General features: G+C 41.4%; 1 protein-coding gene across 2 annotated transcripts in view; it reads left to right on the top strand.

Annotated features, from left to right (window-relative positions):
- The window catches only part of SNAP25 (synaptosome associated protein 25), a 61,994-nt gene extending 41,607 nt beyond the window's left edge, over positions 1–20,387 (top strand). Inside the window, exons 4-8 of one of the 2 annotated variants that reach the window (XM_039568792.1) lie at positions 290–338; positions 8,363–8,480; positions 12,495–12,620; positions 14,740–14,884; positions 19,061–20,387. In XM_039568792.1, coding sequence (XP_039424726.1) covers positions 290–338; positions 8,363–8,480; positions 12,495–12,620; positions 14,740–14,884; positions 19,061–19,129 — 507 coding nt within the window. In that variant the 3' untranslated portion in view covers positions 19,130–20,387. Of the gene's footprint in view, positions 1–289; positions 339–8,362; positions 8,481–8,617; positions 8,736–12,494; positions 12,621–14,739; positions 14,885–19,060 lie in introns of both variants that reach the window. The other variant, XM_039568791.1, reaches the window with a different exon arrangement.
- Positions 20,388–20,823: the final 436 nt, after the last annotated feature.

The following is a 20,823-nucleotide window of genomic DNA, read 5'->3' on the forward strand; positions in this document are numbered from 1 at the left end:
TATTTTAATCGCAAGGTCCATGGCTTAGTGCTTTCTGCAGAAGTCCGGTATCCCAGTGAATCCAGGAGACTGATGGTACAATGGAGAGTACCTGGTTCCTTATACAGTGTCCAGACACATAATGTCTTTGGACTGTGCCATCAGGCCCCTGGTCATTCCTTTCACTGTTTTTCTTGTGTCTTCCTATGTCCCATACCAAGGGCTGAGTGTTGCCTCACTGATCTCTCTTTCTCTCTCTCTCTCTTCTCCCCCTCTCTCTCCTTACCTTGCTACCACTATTGGGATGTAGAGTAAAGATGCTGGTATCAGGACTTTGGTTATGTTGGATGAGCAAGGAGGTAAGTTCAGATTGCTTCAGTAAGGAAGTATAACCTTTCTCAAAGTGCTGTACTGACTGTGTGCAACCCTGGAAATGAGGGACAGAAAATACGTGTGGTTGTGCATGAGAACCCAAAACCTCTTTGCCTTTAGCTTTGTTGTCCAACAGAGAAAAATGTACAACAGCTGCCTGAGAGTCTGTACTTCTTTTGATCTGCTTCCCATTAATGTCAAAGAGAGCTGCAGGCTGAACTCATCCAAATCACCATTTGATTTCAGCAAGCTTTGGGTCAAGATCCAGATACATGATGAGAAGATTTGTCTCTATAAGTGTAAAATCCAGCATTATTTATGCAGGTGCTACATAATTTTCCCACTTGTTTAAGTCACAAATGAAAGACATGCAATAAATGCAACCCAAGAAAAGGTAAAACAGGTTTAGTTTGTGTAAAATTCAGTTACTTTTTGTACAGTAGTGAGGTGGTGGGGATGACAGAATTCTAGCATTAAAAGGTGTGACACAATCAGTTCATTACAATTGTCCAGGTTTCAGGCTTAGACTACCTTCCTGTGGATGACAGTGACAAAGACAGAGCCTGATATATTCAATACATTCCAGGAAATTACATTTTTGCCCTTCATAATACTACATAGAAAAGGTAGCTTTCTCTCCCTCTCAATATAACTACTAAGTCTTCATTTGCTGTAGCCCCACAGCCCCAGCAAAATGGTGGCTCCAATAAATCAACAGAGTATAAATTTCTGCTACTCTCTATCAGACCAGCCCCCCAAAGGCCCCTGTTATTATTTACTATGTGGCATGACACAAAATTATTATTAGGAAATGTTTTCTGCAGAGGTAATGCTGTATTACTCATCAAACCCAGATGATGATAATAAACAAGGGTATGGAATTGTTGAGAAACGGACTGCAGAACCAGACAGGTCCTTTCCAGTTGTAATGTCCCTTCCTCTCTGACACTATAATGAATGAAAAGTAATAACAAGACCTAAATGGAAAGTATTTTCTTCTATTTGCTCTTTTATGTATGTCTCATTGCTTTCCCCCAACATCCCCTCTTTAGGGAGGAGAATTTAACCCAACCAAATTTTGTCACATCGATTTGTCTTGACAAGAAAAATATTACAGAGAATATTTTATTGTCTTCAAAAAAAAAAAAAAGGCAGTAAAAGAACTACCACTGAATACAAAGAACCAGAAATTACTTACGTTGAAACAGACATGGCACCTGTCTAAATAATGTGGTTTATTTCAGAAGTGAATTATACAGTTGTAATAAATCACAAATATTGTCAAAGAAAGTCTGGGAATACCCAGGTGTGTCTTGCAATGTAATTCACAGGCAGAGCAGCAGAAACTTTAGTGGTTTCTGGGAACATATGTTTCTGTTCTTTAACTGCTATTTTCCCACAGAATTCTAGGGAGATTTATTTTGATTTTAATCCTGAATTTTGGTAGGTTTTTTTTACTTTGGAATTCTACTATTGCTAAACCCCTGTATTCAGTATGTCTGATTGATTCACTCTGTAGCCATGACAGGAAGGACAATCTGGGTGAGCCAAGGAGCTGAGGCTGGACACACTCACCTCTCTGGAGTCCAGGGAACTCAGTCTTAAACCCTTATTGACAGTGAGACCTGAAATGCTTATTGTACAGCCAGAGATGCAGTTAGTCAATACCTGTAGGAAAGAATCAGACAGTTTTGAAGCCTCTTTAAATTGGTTATGGTCATGCCTTTAGTGGTTCAGTGAATTTAGCTTATGACTATACAGTGTGGATTTCTCAAGGAAAACAGCCAAATAATGTTACAAACCCTACAAATACTGTAACCTTGTACTATGCTAAATGTTTAATTAAGTTTTCTCCGTTTTAACCATATGTAAGTGCAGTAATTGCTAATTTTTTTATTTCATTTTAGCAATAAAGGACACTACTGGGCAAAATACACTAATGATGACTTTGAACCCTCTGTAATTAGTGCAATGTGTGCAGCTCACGGATGTCTCAGCAGATTATCAGATTAAGGACATAATTTGCTAACACTGCCATGTGATCTCTCTGCAGCTGACTGCACAAGTCACTTAAGATTATTAGGTGTTAAATATACAGAAAACATGACATTGATCTTTCCAGTGGGCGGCAGGTAGAAGATCTAATCTCTGCACTTGCTTGAAGCTCCATTTCTAGGTTTCCTTACAAAATTGCTTGTTTTGAGGTTAAACAGACCTTACATGGAAAAACCTTTCTGAGCTGATTCAACCCAAATACTGCAAAGCAGAACTATTTTCTGGTATCAGTAAGCAGTAGTCTCTGGGATCATAACAGGCAATAGGTCAAGGTAATTTCACAGTGCCAGGTATTGTACACAAAGCCAGCCTGGATAGATGCTGTTGCCCGAAGGTTTAGCACAGCTGGCTGCACAGCAGGTTACAGAGTCTGTCATGACCCTCGGAGATCTGGAGCTTCACAAGAGCTTTCTGTTTCACAGAGAATGGCACTCCCATAAAAACTAGAGACCTCCTCCAGCGTCCTTTGTAGAATGGGAACCTGAGTAGTCCTTCTGCAATATCAAGAGTTATCATTTTTTGGGTCAGGTATTTGTCACCCAAACCAGTTCAACACAGTTCTTCCCCCAGAGAGCCCACAGGAAGGACCTAGGAGTTTAGATTCTCCTTGCTGGGTATTTTCCCTCACTAAGAAAGCCTTTCCCAGCCCCCATATGTATCCATAATGCTTACATTTTTTTAAATCTGGCTTTGAGTCAAGCTCCCTTAATTAATGATTTAAATAAAAGTATGTATAGAAGTCTTTAAACAAAAATACTTGTATTTACATGAAAAAATTAATGCTGCAAAGGATTATTGAGCAATGGCAATTCCTCTGCTTCTTTAAAGCATGCTAAGTTAGAAAAATGTTAATATTTGGATGCATTTTGGTTAAAAACAGACTGTACAAATAAACCTAATAGTACAAAGTAAAGATATGAAGGTAAACCTGAAGTGTTAACACAGAAAAGGTCCCAGACTGGTAGCTGTCTTCATCCAAAGGAAACTCCCATCACCGGGGCATATCAGCATGGTCAAAGATTTGGACCTTCAAGGACATTTTTTGTGTAATGATGTCCTCGTGCAGTTTATTACAGAAGAATTTTGTTCCTGTATTTCAAATGAGGTGGAGGGGAGAAACTTTTCCAATAACAACAGTAGCAGCACAGTCATTTTTCATCCAAGACAAGATAGAGGAATAGCCACAACTTTGATAAGACACTAAGAAAATGTCAGTGCAATTGGAATTTTCTCCTTGCACCACAAATGCACAACCAGCAATGCCAGGGAACAGGGGGAGGAGATTAACCTACCCAGCAGATCTTACTCCAAATCAAGCTTAAAAAGGAGATAAAACTTGGAAATAACTGGGCAATCCTACAAACAAAAGCACTGGTACCAGTTGATGGTACCCATGCAAGCTTACCTCCACTCCTTTTGCAGGAGTTGTGAGTTTGGCAGTTTTGTATGCTATGGCTAATTAGCAAAATAAAAAGGAACTCACAACTACTCCTGATTCCACAGGGGAATTGGTATTAATTACGCTGAAATTGTAGCACAGAACAAAAGACAAATGAACCCACACAAAGCAGGTTGTGCCTTTGTCTACTGTTATTTTTAGCACAGCTACATGTGGGCTCACAGCTCTCCCCTCCAGCTTTCTTCCATTGGTATCTGTGCCCAGCAGTGCCTTTCAGAGCACAGCTAGGTCAGGGTTCAGGATTTCTGAAAAGGCTGTCCCAGATACATACTACGCTCCAATATGATTCTCCTCTATGGAAAATGGGATCATGGCGTAGCATTGGACATAGTTAATCTGCTGACTTTCAAATGAAACCCTCGTGTACGCAATTATGATTACAATGTGTTCTTCAATGTGCCCTTTTTCTTTTCTTTTTTTCTCCAATTAAAATTGTCCTTAGGGGAAATTGCTTCACTGCACAATACTCCAGGCAAAGGAGCAAGTTCTGATCTCCACAGGCATTTAACTGACATTCAAGCACAGGCCCCAGATCCTGGACATCAGTCAAGGAATATTTGTTATACATTACAGATGGGGATGCAAAGGTGAAGCAACACCACGCTTGCTCTGTGCTGGTCTTGCTACCAATGCCTTGTAAGATGTTTTTGCAGCTGTTTTTGTTCAGGAGACCACAGGAACAGCTGAGGGATGCCCTTGCTACAGCTTCCCTGCCCCAGCCACTTAACCCAGATCAGTCACAGGATGGGGAATTGCCAGGATGTTACGGAAGATCCTGGCAAAGACCCACTGGCAAATGGCCACAATGCTGTGATAAAACTAACAGGGCTAGCTTATGGGCCCTCAGTTATCTTACAGAAGTAACTCACAAATAGAATGATACAGGTAAAAAACTGTTCTTGTTTGTGTCCTTCCGTTGGTTTGCTGTAAGATCTGGGAGAAGATTTATGGTCACTACCTTGAAATGAAAGTGGTGTTCTCAGACATCAATATACAAAAAGGGCTAATAATTAGCAGAGTTTTCCAGAGGGAAAAAAAATGAAGGAAATCTCAATGAAACTTATCTCTGATGTGTATTCTGCTTCCAGCCAGCACCAATTCTCTTACGTATATATCATATATCATACATAAACATATAGATGCAGTTTATTCAAATAATATTGCAACAAACTGTCAAACGATGTTCAAACGCTGACCTTGAAGGGCTTCTCTAAATGGAAGACAAAAGACATTATCTCTTGTAGGCGTGAATTTGCGTAGGTTCATGGCAGTATATGCAAACTATCTTCCCTAAAACCTTTAATACAGCACAGAACGTTGGAATAGGGAAGATCTACGGAAACAGACATTAAATTAACCTCTCAATAGCCATCTGATTTCCTACCAGCAGTGATTCATTCTGGGCCACATTTTAATAGCAGTTATACCAAAACAAATCCAGTGTGACCTCATTAAGTTAATTCCACTATAATATTTATGCCTCAATAATTGTGGTTAGACTCATGAATCTATTTTCTTGCCTGTGGGACCGGATCTTTGACAGGTATAAATTGGTGTTGCTCCATGAAGCCAGCATAACTATGCTGATTCAAACCAGTTAATAATCCATCCCACAACATTAACAGCTACCAAGTGGTTTCAGGACCAGCAGCCAGCTGTCTAGACTTCTGGGCTACAAGTATGACATGGGGTTTTTTACACTGATGAGGTTTCCATTAATGGAAGATAAATTAGTTGTGGCTCCCTTTCCTATTCAGAAATAGCTCAGGCATCAAACACAAATTCTGAAGCAGGATAAAGTCAGGATTCTAGAGAGGGCTATGATTTAAATGGAAGTCTTTGAGTTGTGTCAAATATACTCTTCAATACACATTTATTTAGGCAGAATAGGAAACAGGTAAAGAAAGTTCAAAAGGCCCTTTTACATACATGGCTTCAGACAATGTGCATGGGGGCAAGGAGAATTGCTTAGACTGAAAGCCACCAGTGGTACCAGATCTAGGACTGACCCATGCAGTGTTAACCTGGCTTTTTCCACTGGACAGACAAGGTTAGAGAAGCACTAGCAGGAAAATCAATGGAAGAAAGGTCAGTGCCTCTCATTCCCCTCAGTGTCAAAATGCACATGTGGGTACAGCCTTCTTTTAACTGAAGAGGGGCTCTGCAAGCACAGCTCTCGCAAGCAGGAGCTCGGGGTCTGTGAGAGAAGCATAGCAAATCCCATCATGCTGCATGAACCAGCATAAAAGCCAGCTCCCACTCCCACAGCTGCTTCCCAGAGCGAGAGTAAGCATTGCCTAATTGCAGGAGCAGGCAGGACCCGGGGTTAGTGAGGAGCAGGAGCACAGGGAGGGGTGTCCCCTTCTACCACAGACTCACATTTCTGATAAGAACGACAGTCTGTGCCTACGGACACAAACCAAAGCTTCTGCTGAAGCCTAAATTGCAATGTGCATTCAGGCAATCCAACCTTGCATTTCTGGTTCTCAGCTCAGCTGTTTATCTGGCAGAACTTGTGCAGTCTCTCTGTCAGGTTTCCTTCTTAGTTTCCCAATCCTTTGCTTACACAATATGTGCCCCTTTTAGAGGACAGTGCCAGGTAACTCTGATCCTCTAAATAAATCCTTGAATTTGGGATCAATAACTCCCCTGGTATCAGGAGAGAGGCCCATCCAATGAGGAGAATGAGAACCGACAGCTGAAAAGCAGATGAGTCTCACCAGACTGACATGGCACCTCTCCTTCTCAAAGCCCAGTCTCATGCAAAAATTAAACAAAGAGCACAAGTTCAATACTTGAATTATTCCAGCTTGAATAATTTAGCCCAGGATTTTCTAGGCTCTCGAGGGGTTAGGTTCCTGTTTCCCATTAAAATTAATTAATTTTAATGGGAACTGGGTGTCTAAACCCCCCAGAAAGCTTTGAAAAGCTGAACCTCAATTGTTATTAGAAACCCAAGTAAGAAATTAGGCTTATTCATGTTCTCAAAGAAGTCAAGAAGAGCTTTACACTGACGTCAATATGCATATGATTTTTCTTCTAAAATGCCTTTTTTTCCTGGATAGGACTCAGTTAATGTCAGGGATGACATTAAATTTCTTCTACAACCAGTGCTTTTAGTTCCTTCCTCTACAGTCTAATTCTGTTTTTTTTCTATTCCATATGGGGAATAGGGAGGTATTCATGTTTTACTGGGATTGCTTTACTTTTCCTTGTTTAGGTACACTTACAATTTTTAATGGATTGAAATGCTGCTCCAAGTAACTTTCTGATCCTGGGTAGTATTTGAGTTTATCCTTCAGGAACAAATGGTGTAAAATGTAAATCCCGTGTAAAATGTAAATCCCATATAAAATGCCGTCCCTACTCCAGACTCCACACAGGACCCTTGGTCCCATTGGATCCCTATCTGTTTACATCAGTGGAGAATCCATTCCTACACTTTTACATCGTGGCATTCTGCTCCTCTAGGACATTTTGCCCAGCTTTAAAAGTGAAAAAAATTAACACATTAAGTTATTCTGAGCCACAAGGTCGCTAAAAAAACCCTAAACCACCACCAGCCTTAGGTGGAAATATGCCAAATTCTGTTTGATGCCAGCAGAGAAACAGGGTCTATATATGGCTGGTTTCTGGGCCTGGTGCTTCTTAACTTGCCCTGGAGCAAAGCAGAAGTGACCCCACTGAAAACACGAGTCTTCACTCAATGGCTGTTTCCATAAGGTCCCTTGGGGCCAGAGACAAGGAACATCACAGCTGGTGACCCTCTCCCGGAGAGCATCAGGCTCCTGGAGTGGTTTCAGTTGTTCCATGTTCACTGAGGTTACTCCTGATTTGCAGCACCCACACCAGGAAGAAAACCAGCCCTGAGGCCACACTCAGATTAGAGATCAATATCCAACGCCAGTCAAAGTGGCAGGTCTCAGTTTCCTCAGCCTCTGGGAGAAAAGGGTACCTGGATACAAGCCCTTAACAGCTCACTCCATTTCTGGTGCCATTAACTAGCAGCTCTCTCACTCACTAATCAAAGCAATTGTGCTGCCCAAGTCCACCTAATTCCAAGGCATTTGTAAGCGTAAGTAACTGAAGTGTTTTCCATGGAACGACATATTTTCTCTAATATTAACATACATAAATGCAAAATAATAACTCTTTCTTTCTCCTGGATGTCACTGTGTCATAGTAAGTTGATGTATTGTATTATGTTTCTGGACCTTGAACTTTATAACCCTTCCTTTCTACATCATTACGTCTTGTTTATATTAATATATTTCAAATAAATTCCTCCTTTGTTTTACTCTTCCCATACTAGTAAAAAAAACCTTCAGCATCCAATGCAGCATACATCCTTTCAGCAATGCATCAGCTCAGATTAATGCATTGTAATGTCATTATTAACTCAGTTCTACATGGTCATTTTTCATGTTCTGTTGAAGACAAAATCAAACAAACAAAAATACAATTCATTCCACACTGTCATCCCTTTGTCCTGACCAGAACAACTCGATCGTGTTGAAGAAGGCATGAACCATATCAACCAAGACATGAAGGAGGCCGAGAAAAATTTAAAAGATTTAGGGAAATGCTGTGGCCTTTTCATATGTCCTTGTAACAAGTAGGTACTGGGTACCGGCTCTGCTATGTGGTGTCCAGTTTTTTGTCACAGTGAATGTCTGAAGTTTTTGTCTTTTTTTTCTTTGTCCTTTTCCATCTGCTTCATTCTGTGGGGATAAAATACTTGTGTTTAATCAGAACAACTGGAACGCATCGAAGAGGGAATGGACCAAATCAATAAGGACATGAAAGAAGCAGAAAAGAATTTGACGGACCTAGGAAAATTCTGTGGTCTTTGTGTCTGTCCATGTAACAAGTAGGTGCTGCCTGCCTCATCTCTTTGAGCACTTAAGGCTGATCCCAAAGGCCTTGTGAAGCTCATCCTTGCTAGGCACATGGACAGGATGAGCATGTGGCATGCAGAAAGAACGATTCTGGTTCAAATGCATTCATCTCATAGCATAGACAACTGACTGGGAATTACTGTAGATGCATTAAAATCAGGCATACTGCAGTGAGAGCTTCACTGTCGACACCTTTTAATGGTAAAAGTTTCAACATTTTACACAAAGTGTACTGAGTGGTTCCATTTTCCAGTGAAAAAAAACTCTGGGGCTACCTTATTCCTGGACACCCTAAATTTTGAAACGTATTTTCACAAACAAGTTTCATAAAGAAAAGAGCTGAAAAATGCAGAAGAGGTCATACTAAACATTGCTCAAAATTGTGAATGAAAGTCACACCTTTTTTTGTTGTTCAACAGAAATAGTCCTCGTTGATATCTTGAAAGAGATGTGACATTTCATAATTGGAAGCCAACTTGAAATGGTTTTCGTCTTGCCACAGGCAACAAATTTGAGAAAACCTCAACATGCCAAATTTGTCTCGTTTGGGTAGCACGTACACTAAGCAGAAATGTTGAAATCAAATTTGCTTGCATGCCATCACACTTGAACGAAACCGTCCTCCAAGTAATGCAAAGCTTGTTTTAAATGCCAAATGAAAATGTGATGTGCGGTTATGTGGGTGTAGGAAATCGGGGACAAAGTGGACCAATCCCAAGTCCTTGCGGAATGGCAAATCCAGCATGCAGTGAGTAGTCATGAAGCCAGGTTGCAGTGAAAACATTCCTAAATGGTTGGCCAGAGACTGTGCAGGAAACAAAACAGAGAATAGTGTTGCTGTAGTATTAAACTCCCTTTCTGGGTGAACTTTGTTCACAGCCAAAGCCAGGTCCTACCCTGGTTATCAAGACCAAAGGAAAGAGAGGTGTCATAGAGTTCAGGGGGTATTTTGTGAAAAATCAGAACATCAGGACTGGGGTTTTGCCTTATCAGTCACATTTATTTTGAAGTTAATTCCCTTGGGACACAATGCAGATACTGCCTCAGGTTTTTTTTTTTTTTTTAAATCTATTTTGCTTCTTTGTACCAAGCCCTGAATACTTTTTTCGGGTAAACATTTTGCCCAGAATTATTACTGCCTTGAAGAGCAATGGGAGAGAGGGCAGGAGGAATGGGAAGAGCTGCATAAACCCCTTTTGCAAGTGGTATGAGCTCTGACAGGCTTTAGCCCTGCTGCCCTGCACCAGAGGAGCTGGTGCACAAGAGCTGCAGGTATGAATACAGCAGAAACTTTACATCTCCCACACTGTGCAAGCTGTAAAACTCAGAACTGACAGCCAGACATGTGACAGGGATGGGATTAGCACCTGGCATGTGGCACTAAAACATTTGCCACTTTGCTACGACTGCAGCGTCATGCTGCAAGAACAGAACGGTTCTGCAGGTGCTGTACGGGGCATTAATTTGTAAAGGTGTCTCTTCCCTTCTCTAAGGCATTGTGACCCTATCAGTCTGCAGACTGATTTCATAGGTCAGCATTGCTAACCAGTGCTCAGAGTATGGATGAACAATGCTTTCAGAGGCTGTTCCCTGAGTCACTAAGCCAGGACTCCACTGGTACAGATAAGATGATGCTCTGAGGAGTGGAGTGTGGGAGAGAAATCCATACAGTTCTGGGCATCAGAATCACCATGATCCCTTAATGCTCTTCTGGCTGGTGGGAGATTAATGGCATATATTTAAAAAAGATTAACATTTCACATGTAACTCTACCCTGATATATAGTGAAAGTACAGTTCTGTGAGCCCTAAAAATATGTAAAGCTTGATCCTACATTCTCAGGAGACCCAAAATGCCCACGGCATGGAACTTTGACCGGGTTGCATTCAAAAGGACAATTGCTATTGACCATGAGCAGATCCAGACTCCGTCTGTTGACTTTAATTGGAAGTCCACAAGAAAACAAGAGATCAGATTCTGGGTGTCTAAAGTCATTTACCTTAAACACAGAGACTATCTCACTGCCAAAGTTGCACAGGTCTAAAGAACAGGCAAAACCCTGTAAATGTATCTGCAGCAAGAGAATTACTTCCACTCATTTCTAGAAATGCCAAAGCTGATGTATAGCTTCAGAGAACTAAAATTAAACAAGCCAACCATAATCTTTTTAAGTCTTCACAAACTTTAATAGGAAATAAGCAACAAAACAGATGAGTAGGAAAGATCCTCTTTTAATCTGCATTTTAATTCTGTATTGGAGCATACAACACATCTTCAGGCTCATTTAAAACTGAGCTGCTTCAGGGGGCATGGAGAGAACACAACACCAGAAATGGGTTTGCCATGTCCTTTCCCAAATCCCCCAGAAGCACCTTCAGTTCCTCCCCCAAAATCCAAGCCACAGGGCTGTTTATAGGACTGATTGGAGCTGACCACGGAACAGCAAAACCAGAGATATTTGCAGTTCCCTGTGGTTTTGTTGGAAGCTGCCCCATTTCCAGAATAATATCACAAACTTATACCTGTGGACCCCAAACCCTCACATTCCCCTGTTAAAATGTTCAGTCTTGCCTGGTGACCCCAATGACAGCAGCCCTAAATAGGCTGCACGTCAGTCTGCCACTCTAGGGGTGCCTGGATTTTAATTTTCTATCCATGGCAGCTCAGTTAAAAATGGCTCTCTGAAAGCTAATGTGACTGCCACAAAATACAAATATAACAAGTTGCTAGGCTGTTTTTGAAGTCCTGTGGTTTAAAACTCCTGAAGGAGGTGATGATCCATTTTTGCCTGTGTCTTGCTTATTGTGAAGGCTGTTACTGCTGATGCATTAAGGGTATGATGAACTATTGGGGCAACTGTGCTAGTGAGAATGCTTTACTTCTTATTCATGCCTGTAGCTGGTGCATGAAGAAAAATGTAGAAAAATTTCCCTTTCTGATGCTAGATTGCTCGTATCTTTTATTTTCTCCTGCACTCATTTCACTTCTGCCTATTTTACTTTTTGTCTCTGTGGACAAAGGTTTGTACATCAACTGTCGATGTATGATTACTATTTTCAAGTACCGATATATTATTTGAAAAATCTAATGAACCCTATGATAAAATCATCCCCAAATCACCTTGGGAAAGATCAGTGGCTTTAAATGCCTATTATGCCACATACATATTGAAAAAATATCAACAGAAGCCAAATATTCTGCATGGTAAAATGTTAAATTCCAGCCAAATCCATTTTTCTCTAAGAGGGTGTGTTGCTGTGATGTGATGTACACACTATACTTGGCAGTTCTGTTTTTATGTCTGTCTGCCAGTACGTTCTCTGTGTTTGATGTCAAAACATATGTGTCACTGAAATGAAACAATGTTTTCTACTTATCTGTATTTCTTCTCTTCTTTTTTCTTTTTTCTTTTTTTTTTTTTTTAATTTTCCTTCTTTCTGGAAACTAAGTCAACATCCAAAAACCTGTGTGCAGTGTTGTAGACCTGACAATTGCAATTCACCCTATTGGAAACTAAACCTCTGACCATCACTGTTGTGGCAGTAAAGTAAAAAATGAACAAAAACCCACCCCCTCCTTTTATTCAGGGTTATGATATATCGGTATACAACCAATGACCCTCTATCTGAAAATTCATTTGCTTGATTCAGCTTTTAGCTTGGAGAGGTAAAGAGTTTTGCATTTGTCCTTGTGCACTCGATGCTTTTTTACTCATCATCTTTTTCGCATAGGCTTAAATCAAGCGATGCTTACAAAAAGGCCTGGGGCAATAATCAGGATGGTGTTGTAGCCAGCCAGCCTGCACGTGTCGTAGATGAACGGGAGCAGATGGCCATCAGTGGTGGCTTTATCCGCAGGTGAGCCTTTTTATCCACTGTTTTCTCTCTGTTCTCCTTGTCACTGATATATTTAGATTTCTTCCATATGGTCATGAGTTCTGTGGTGCTCATTAACTCCTTCAGAGGTGCCGGGTAATGTGATGGAGCCAGGGTTTTCCACCAAGCGGTACTCAGATTCAGGCTGATGGTGATTAAGACACGTCCTAAAGGTTTGCTGCATCTAGTGACTTCTCCTGGCCCTGAGGGTCACCTGCGCTCTAGTGAAAAGAATGGTTACCTTGCTGGAAACCCTGGAAGTAAGGGTCTTGGCCCTGAGAACCAGAAGATGCTTGAAAACACAACCCCCAACCTTCCTCTTTGAGACTGCCCAGATTTGGGCAATAATAAACTATAAATAATGTCTATTTATTTATTTCACAGTACACTGTGAGGGTGCAGACAGCCATGGCCAGCCAGCACTGTCCTCTGCACTCCAGCTCCCAGTGTGAACACTTTTCCTGGAGGCCTTATTATGGGTCTCACTAATGACAGTTGTCAAACGCCTTAGAAATGAAGTGTCAGATAAATACTAGCTTATTGCCATTATGTCTCAAGGCATGTAGTGCCCGTTATCCATCCTTGCCAGAAGATGTACCAAAGCATCAAGCAGCCCTTCCCTTCTTTGCAACAACAAAAAGGCCTCAGGCTTCCTGCCAAAGCTTAGAGCCAAGCGCAGAACTTGAAAAATGCTTTAAACTAGAGGTGCATCCCTCCCCTGCTCATGAGTATCTTCAAAACCTCACTGCATGGGGAATGATGCCCCATTCCTCAGCTGCTGGGAAGCCACAGCTATGGAGAAACAGTGGGAATGCCTGGGCTCTCAAATGAAAGCCAGTCTAATGCACACAGCTATATTAATGGCAACCGCACTGCAAACTTCCCACATCACATAGGGATCCAGCACAAAGCACCTACTGATTACAGTGCTTATGGGGCATGTATTTAGATGACAATGCTATCAGCATGGATAACAGCATACCAGTAGGCAAAGCTTTGATCTCTGAAGATTAAGGACACTAGATTAATAAGTAATTATCTTTCCAAAAACTATTATCCACTTATTTTTTTGGCTGCTGTGATAAAGGGAAGTCAGTGTGATAGAAACAATGCTGTCATACAATCTGGAGCGTGGGATGGAGTTGCCATTTAAGTTTGATGGGTCTGCCATTCACTTTTTTTTTTTTTATTTCTGGATGGCAGCCCCACCAAAATGAAGGCTGGGGCATGATAATAGAATAGCAATGAAGGAAGTTATGCTACACCATAACTGTTCTGCAAATAACCGGGAGCACCCCTTGGGCACCTACATGAACACAAATTGTGTAAGAGGCTCAAAGTAGGAATTTTCTGAGTGGGATCCATAGAGTTTGCTTTTCCCAGCATCAGTCACCACCTGTCTCTTCAGTCATTGGAGAGTTGATCTGGGCCTTGGCTCAAGCACAAGCTTTTTCTTCCAAAGAGCAAGCAACTGCAAAAGATGGTGCTAAGAATGAGAGATGAATGATCTTTACTGAAGCCAGTAAATCTGAGAGAAGCTGGTTCTGTCTTTCACCAGAAATACAGTTAATTAAATAGGATGTTAGGTCAGGATTTTCACAGCTGAAGCACCTCTTCCCCGATATCTCTGTGAGCCCCAAGCATACAAGGACTGCACAGTATTCATTAACTATCTGCAGTTCAAGGAGGGGAGCTACTATAGCTGTAATTCCACCACCTTCCAGCACTTCCCATGAATACTAACCACACACAGATCCAAATGGAGCACCCTTTCATTCTTTCTTTGGGAAGGATGATCACTGCAGAGAGGTGCAGGATGTGGTACATACTGCCAGCTCAGACAGCAACACTCAGTAACAGCAGACATGAGCAGTACAAACAGAGCACTGATAACCCAGATAACTGAGCCCAAAATGCAAAAAATAAGCACGTAACATTTTTCAGGTTATCAACTCATTAATCCCTTTTCTTCAAAGCTGAGCACAGCAACCTGCTCCTCAGGTGACAAGTGACAGAGGATGCAGTGGAGGTTTCGGGTGAATCACGGTTTCAGGGGGAAATCTCCTGTCTCTGCTTTAAAGAATTGGTGTTTTGCTCCCAGGGTAACAAATGATGCCCGGGAAAATGAAATGGATGAGAACCTCGAGCAGGTCAGCGGCATCATTGGCAACTTACGTCACATGGCCTTGGACATGGGCAACGAGATCGACACACAGAACCGCCAGATTGACAGGATCATGGAGAAGGTAAGAGCTGCCATTTCGAAGAAGACCCCGAAAGGGGCTGTGTTTTCCTTTCTGCTTGGAGAGGACAAGGGACAGAAATAGCTCCTCTCTCCTCCCTCCAAATCCTTGGGCCAAAGCAGAGCTCACTGCTGTGAATCTGCAGTAGCCTCCAGTGCAGGTGGGGTTGAACCCAAGCTGTTGAGTTTGCCACACAACTGCAAGGGGACCCCTTGGCTGACATCAAGGCTCCTTCTGCAATTGCTCTGAAAAAGGACAAGTGTCCTGAGCTATGCGGAACTGTGGGGCATGGATCTGACTGCCCTGGAACTTCCTGGAAAGTTTTAAACCCTCCTGGGCTTTTCCTTCCTCTGAAACTTCATGAGCGGCTCAGGATTAGATCACCTGCTTGGAGGACCAGTCCCCAAAAGAGGATGGGGATTTATTAAGCAAAACTTTGCCATATGGTAACAGTGCAGCCAGTTTTGTTGTGCTGCTTAAAACAACATTAGGACAGAGATCTACCTGTTCTCTTGGGGGAGGGTGTGTGTTTATGTATATATATATATATAGTTATTTATGCATAATTGGGCCCTGCATGGCCCCAGCGGAATAAAAAAGCTCAGCATTAGTTCTGCAAAATCACCACCTAAAACGGCATTCCTGTGCCAGACCTGCACTGCAGATTTCTGAAGCAGAGAGCAGCCCCCTCCAAGCCTGGCTCGGAGCTCACTGCCATCCTTAGATCCCAAGATCTGCAAGCCATCTGCATTGGTACTGGCAGAGCTCCAGGCACAGGCAGAGCCAGGCTGAAGTGACATAAGAGGCTAGATCTTCATCTGGTGTAAAATCAACACAACTCTGCACTTCCGCTGAGATTTACACAACCTGAGGGTGTAACCCAAGGACTTAGACATGGTGTTTAGAGTTAATTCTGACCTCAAGCGGTAGAGCTGGTGCTCTTGAGCCTTCTTACACATGCAAGCCTCCGCACACAAGCAGGATGTCCGTCCCTGTTTTTCACATCAGTTAACTATATCAGAGCCTAGTAAAAAGAGTTAAGGAAAATACTGCACTGAGGGATTCACTCCAAGAGCTTTCCTTATTGGAGGTGGATTCCAGAGAGAACTGGGTGAAGTACACATTGTCTGAAAGGTGGGAAGATCATCCCTGACAGAGAGGCCATCACCTGGCACTGCAGAGCACGTGGCTTTGCATTGGTCAAAAGTCTTGTTTTATAAAGCTGCATGTGTTTGACTGTATTGGAAAATGCACAGTATTACTGGGATGCCATTCTGCACCGTTTCATATTTCTGGGAAAACTAGGAGCATCAGGGGAAGGATTTACTGCTGCTATCCATATGAAAAGAACTAGAAAGCAGCACATCTCTCTATACTGTGAGAAGGGACTGGGAGTCTATACAGCCTACACCATAAGTACCTTTAAACAAGAAGCCTATTATATACATTATTTTCCCAAAGCGATGAGGATGTGCACTATTGTGTTCCCACCTCCCCTGTTCATGTCACAGTGGCAGGAGATGTACCCTGTGGATGGAAATCAGTGGCATCCTACCTGTGCCTGCAGGATCCTATCCCAAAATACAGCAAGCCCAACAAGTCACTGTTCTCCTACCAGCTCAGGCTTGCAAACATCTGGATTTTGAAAACATTGACCAGGCCCTCTGTGCACATAAAGCACATGGGCCAAACCTCTAGGCAATGCATGCTGAGAGCAGTGAGCTAAGGGACCAGCCTTCCAAGTCTACATGGTCTTCTTACAGACCTTGGCATTTTGTACAGCAATGGCAAAATAACATTGGCAGTGAATGGGATTCATAAAATCACCCAGGGCCCTTGGCTAAGGAACAGTGACACATTTGTGAAAGATGGATTTGCATTGTACACAGAGGAGTTGTCATGAGAGCAGCACAAAAATAAGACAGTCTTCAGTCTTAGTGAAAAATAAGCCAAATTTCCCAGAGTAAAGACACACAGTAATGAGGTACTAGAAAAAGAACACAATGTATTAATAAAACCCTCTATAAAAGTCAGAAATGATGGTTAGCTGGATAATAGGGAAACCACAACTGCACGCACATCCAGTCTGCAATGAAATATGCCAACAGACCCTCATTCCCCTGACAGCATTGCCAGGCCTGTTCTCCTGACCAGCTGGGGCACTGTGCTTTGGGTCAGTTATGATCATTAGAAAGACTCTTGGCTGGCACAGTTTGTGAAAGCTGGGGTACATCACAAAGCTAACCCAAAGTACCCCAGAGTGCATCACAAATGCTCCTGAAGGATTTACCTTAAATTAGATGCATGCACCCAAACCAGAGCAATCTCATAGTGCAGTGATGTAATCTGACCTATGCACAGTAATCAGGACAGCAATGAATAAAAGGCTTTATTTATCCTTTCCTCAGATCAGAGAGAAAGGGACAAAAACCAAAATGAGGATAGGATGAGTAGGTCAAATGGCACAGAGATCATCACCAGAAGAGCCTGGCCCTAAAATCTATCATAAATGAGAGGCTGGGAGGAAAGTAGGAACGGCTCAAAGCACTCTGTCTTAAGTGGGAAGGTCAGCACAAGACTCTCACTGCCTTCAATGCAATGTCATTCACCAGATACTAAGGTCTAAACATCATTAGGAACATGATATTTTGTCACTGTTCAGTGAATATTCATACATTTCATGACAAAGGTAACTGCTTCCAAACCCATTAACTTTTCAGGTAACCTTTTGGCAAAAGCACACAAAATTGTGGTAGACAAGGTCAAACTCATGGCTAAAATAAGGGACTGTGGCTTGCAATGAGTAGTTTTGTTGATTTACCTTTGTTGAGGAGCTGGCACATGCTGCTGCACTAAAAATGCACATCTATATAGCATTTTCCAAAACAATTATGGAGAAAAGCCCATGATATTTCAGAATGATTTATTGCACATCAGTATAAACATTTTTAAAGGATTTTTAAATGCATGTGGGAAAGTTGCTTCACCATTCTGTCTTTGCAAATTGGAGATTTAAAATAAATCTGTACAATTTGGATACACCGCAGAGATGTGGGAACAATCATCAAAGCTAACAAAATGGAGCCATCAAACCACAGAAAGAGTTTGCTATTGGGGCCCATGCTTTTAAAGCAGCAACACAATTCTCACCTTTCCCACAGGTCTGATTTTAAAAATTGAAACCATTTTCTATCTAGTGCCTCTGCTAGAATAAGTCGGCATGGCAACGTGGGGTTGAGTGGAGCTTTGCCAGTTTTTGTCAGCTAAAACAGTGTCTTTAGTCTCCAAAACGAACTTCAGCAGAGCTACAGAAAGTCATGGTCGAAGCATCTTCCCACTCAGAGAGAACTCCCAAACCTCCCAAGTGGTGCCATTTTATTAATGGCATTTAATAATCACGACAGGTGTTACCCTAGGGAAAACAGTGCAGTTAATGGCTCAGTCTGTGCAGGACTAAATTCCAGTCTGATTGCTTCAAATCACAGTAGAATCCCAGCCTTTCCTTAACTCCTGTTTATGCTGCTGCCCAAGGAAAGAGGCTACTCTGTCTTGCAACTACATTGGTGAACTGTGGAGTACTGGCATCATTCCCACATATTCCTTTCCTTTCACATGTAGACCAAAGATATTCAGGCTGATCTTTTCAAAGAAATTTATCTTTGCCAGCATTTCCTACATCAGATGATCCAGCTTCTCTGCTCCTGCGAATCTCTACACTGACCAAAATTTTAGTTTTGACTGGTGCCTGATGATCTAAATTAGACCAGAGTCCAGGTCCACTGAATCTTAGAGGTCTCTGAAGCTTTTCCCCAGCAAAATGCAGATGCACACCACCAGTTCTCATGCTGTCATCCATTACCATCAGTACCACCAGTGCTATTATCAGCACCAGCTACAGATCTGGCACAGCATTTACAGGAGTTCAGCGGAGCTGATCACAAACAGAAAAGCTCTGCTCAAAGGCTACATGAAGTGTCATGAAACCAGTAAATCTCCTTTTGAGTCCCTAATGCCACTATAAAAAGCAGCTCTCCAGTATTTTCAAGCTTCATTTTTCCGTAACCTAGCCAAAATTATGGAGGTACCCACAAAGAATTGTCTTTCTTCCCTGTACTCCTTTTCTCTCTCATACTCTCTTTCTTCCCTGTACTCATCTTTCTTTCCTTTGTGTTTCCCCAGGCTGATTCCAACAAAACCAGGATTGATGAAGCCAACCAGCGTGCAACAAAGATGCTGGGCAGCGGTTAAATGCAGAGAAGTGCATTTCCTTTTAATGCTGTCCAGCAGGGCAGCACCTTCATGCTTTTATCATGGTATTTATCTACTAGGTTTGCACACATGCACATATCAGCCCCATTGTAAATGTTGTCCTGTGTAGTTTGTCAGCTTTCCAAAAATGATACTTGTAATTATTTTTTTCTAGATATCTTTCTTTCCAAAGGTTGTACATAGTGCTGATTTGATGGCTATAGCTCACTATGATGTTTTTTGGGGTTTTTCCTTTCCTTTCCTTGTTTCCATTTTGGATTCCTTTCCTTTTTTTTCCCTCTCCTCATTTTTTTGTTTTTTTAATGATGTTTGCTGAATGACAACACTGTTGGAATGCTAAACGTGCTGTTAACCTTTAAATATACAGTATTGTTCTTGTAAAACTGTGACATTCCACAGAGCTACTGCCATGCTCCTGTCTTTGGGTATCATGATGTTTAAGCACTTAAACCTGCTGTCTTCAGTTCTTCATTGCCATTATCTGTTGTTATGATTTCATGATTAGACAATGTGGAATTATATTACTATAACAAGCATTGCACTAAAAAGTGATGTGATTTATGCATTTATGCATGAGGAATAAATAGACTTTTAGACTCCTACTTAAACAAGAATTTTCCCATGGCAGTAGCACACCAACGATGACAACAAAAGCATGCTCAGTATTCGGACTCTTTTGGGACTATGTTATACCAGCAAGTTTGCAGTTGTGCCACTTTTTTCTTGTTGATATATATATAGTTATTAATCATGATCATTTTTTTTAATTATGAAATAAAGAGGGATTTGGCACTCACCATTTAGCCATTGCCAGCAAAATAAAAGCTTGGCTGAAAATATGTCAAAGACAAAAAGAAATAAGTGTAATATATTGGGTTTGTCTGCTGCTTTTGAAGACTATCTTTTGGAGGAAACAACTACCATATGAACTGGTGCAAAGAAATGTAATTTTTATAAGGCTCTCTCTTACTAGTCGCTATCCCCATGTGGTTTGTTATCGGTACAGTTCTCTGTTGCTTACCTAGAGCTATGCACACCAAATCGCTGAGATGTTTAGTAGCTGACAATTAAAAAATAATTAAAAAACCTAAATGAATGAACTCTAGATAAACTGTGAGATAAATATCATTTACAGCATGTAATATGAAAATTCCTTATGTCTCCTGTCAGTTTGTGAAGTGATTGACATTTTGTAGCTAGTTTAAAGATTATTAAAAATTATAGATCTCAGAATCCATGCTTGCTTTATCCATTTGTTGCCCTACATGTCAGTGACAACTACTTCTGGGACAAGAAGTGCAAAGTCTAAAGACTCTTTACAAACTACTTTTGTATTGTATTTAGTGGGAAACTAAAGATTTTGGTTTGCAATACTGTAGAAAAGTAACTACACTAAAAATAGCACTTGGTACATTCCAAGTGACTATTATTTTCAATAACCTGGCTTGAATTGCCAAACACTGAATCAAAATATTTTTCTCTTGTTCAAGGGAAAGAAAAATTGAAATAAACATTATGGTACAGAAGGGTACAGTTCCTTAGTAGATAAAATCCATTCCTGTAGTGGATTTAGTCATGTGCTAATACATCTCTTTTTAAGAAGGCTTTGACCTACAGAATTTGGATAGTCTGCTAACAATGATTTTCTCAAATGACTAACAACAACTAGGGTT

Source organism: Corvus cornix, chromosome 3, assembly GCF_000738735.6.
Source record: "Corvus cornix cornix isolate S_Up_H32 chromosome 3, ASM73873v5, whole genome shotgun sequence".
Classification (NCBI taxonomy): Eukaryota; Metazoa; Chordata; class Aves; order Passeriformes; family Corvidae; genus Corvus; species Corvus cornix.